Consider the following 1,204-nt stretch of genomic DNA (forward strand, 5'->3'; position numbering starts at 1 on the left):
AGTTGAACATTTGTCTCTGTTGGGATTTGGTAGTTATATGTTGATCCTTGCGTCTAAATGTCCACATCTTTTGTACATGTTTATTGATGACCTTGAACTTGAAAGCTGCTGGTGTCTATTGATCTCTGCTAGCATGTTCCTCCAAACAGATGTCTTTCTCGCCCTATGCTGGTTTTCCAGGAGGGCCCGTATGTGATGCTGAAGAAGAACTGGGAGCTGTATGAAGGCAATGACAAGTATGAGGGATACTGTGTGGACCTGGCTTCAGAGATCGCCAAGCACATCGGTATCAAATACAAGATCTCCATCGTGCATGATGGCAAATACGGAGCCAGAGACCCTGAGACAAAGATATGGAACGGCATGGTGGGCGAGCTTGTGTATGGGGTAAGGAAGGAAATGGGACCGATTTATTCTGTTCATTATCAATTTAAGCCATTTAGCATGAACACGGGTGGCACAGTGGCTCAGTTGGTAGAGCTGCCACCTCTCAGTGAGAAGGTCGCCGGACTGGATCTCAGCCAGGGAGTTTTCTGGGTGGAGTTTGCATGTTCTTTCCGTGCATGCGTGGGTTTTCTCCGGGTACTCCGGTTTCCTCCCACAGACCAAGAACATGCATGTTAGACTGATTGGTAACTCTAAAATTGTCCCTAGTTGTGAGTGAGAGTGAATGTGAATGGTTGTTTGTCTCTATGTGTCCCTGTGATGGACTGGAGACCTGTCCAAGGTGTCCCCCGTCTTTCACACAGTGACTGCTGGATATGGACACCAGTGACCTGAAAAGGGAAAATGTGTATAAAGATAATGGATGGATGTTGTTTCTATGAAATCACAGAATATAAAATAAAAGCACTGACCTTAGGAAGACTTGTGGGAAATCAACACCTGAACGACACAGAACAAACATTTTTTTATTTCTGGAAGTTGTTCCAGGAACTGACCATATGAACCGAAAACCTGGAAAACAGGACACCCAGTAACTCAAACCCAGATGCAACCAACAACTATCAAGACAAATGATGCAGTACTGGGCAGCATCTATATGGGAAGGGGCGATGTGAGCGCCAAAATGAAACAGAACCAGCAACAAACAGACGTCAGACCAAAGTCTGTCCTGTCCTCTCTGTCCCCTCACTCGTCTAGCACGCAGAGCTTGTTCTTTGTGAAGTTTCACCAGCAAATCAAAACTGAAAACAGAGGATGC

At 45.6% G+C, this 1,204-nt stretch overlaps 1 protein-coding gene across 1 annotated transcript in view; it reads left to right on the plus strand.

Annotated features, from left to right (window-relative positions):
• Window positions 1–1,204, plus strand: part of gria4a (glutamate receptor, ionotropic, AMPA 4a) — a 192,036-nt gene that overhangs the window by 129,408 nt on the left and 61,424 nt on the right. The window contains exon 13 of the mRNA XM_037677371.1: window positions 181–387. Within this exon, the coding sequence (XP_037533299.1) occupies window positions 181–387 (207 nt within the window). The remainder of the gene's footprint in view (window positions 1–180; window positions 388–1,204) is intronic.

The sequence above is a fragment of the Nematolebias whitei genome, chromosome 6 (assembly GCF_014905685.2).
Source record: "Nematolebias whitei isolate Nwh7 chromosome 6, NemWhi1, whole genome shotgun sequence".
Classification (NCBI taxonomy): Eukaryota; Metazoa; Chordata; class Actinopteri; order Cyprinodontiformes; family Rivulidae; genus Nematolebias; species Nematolebias whitei.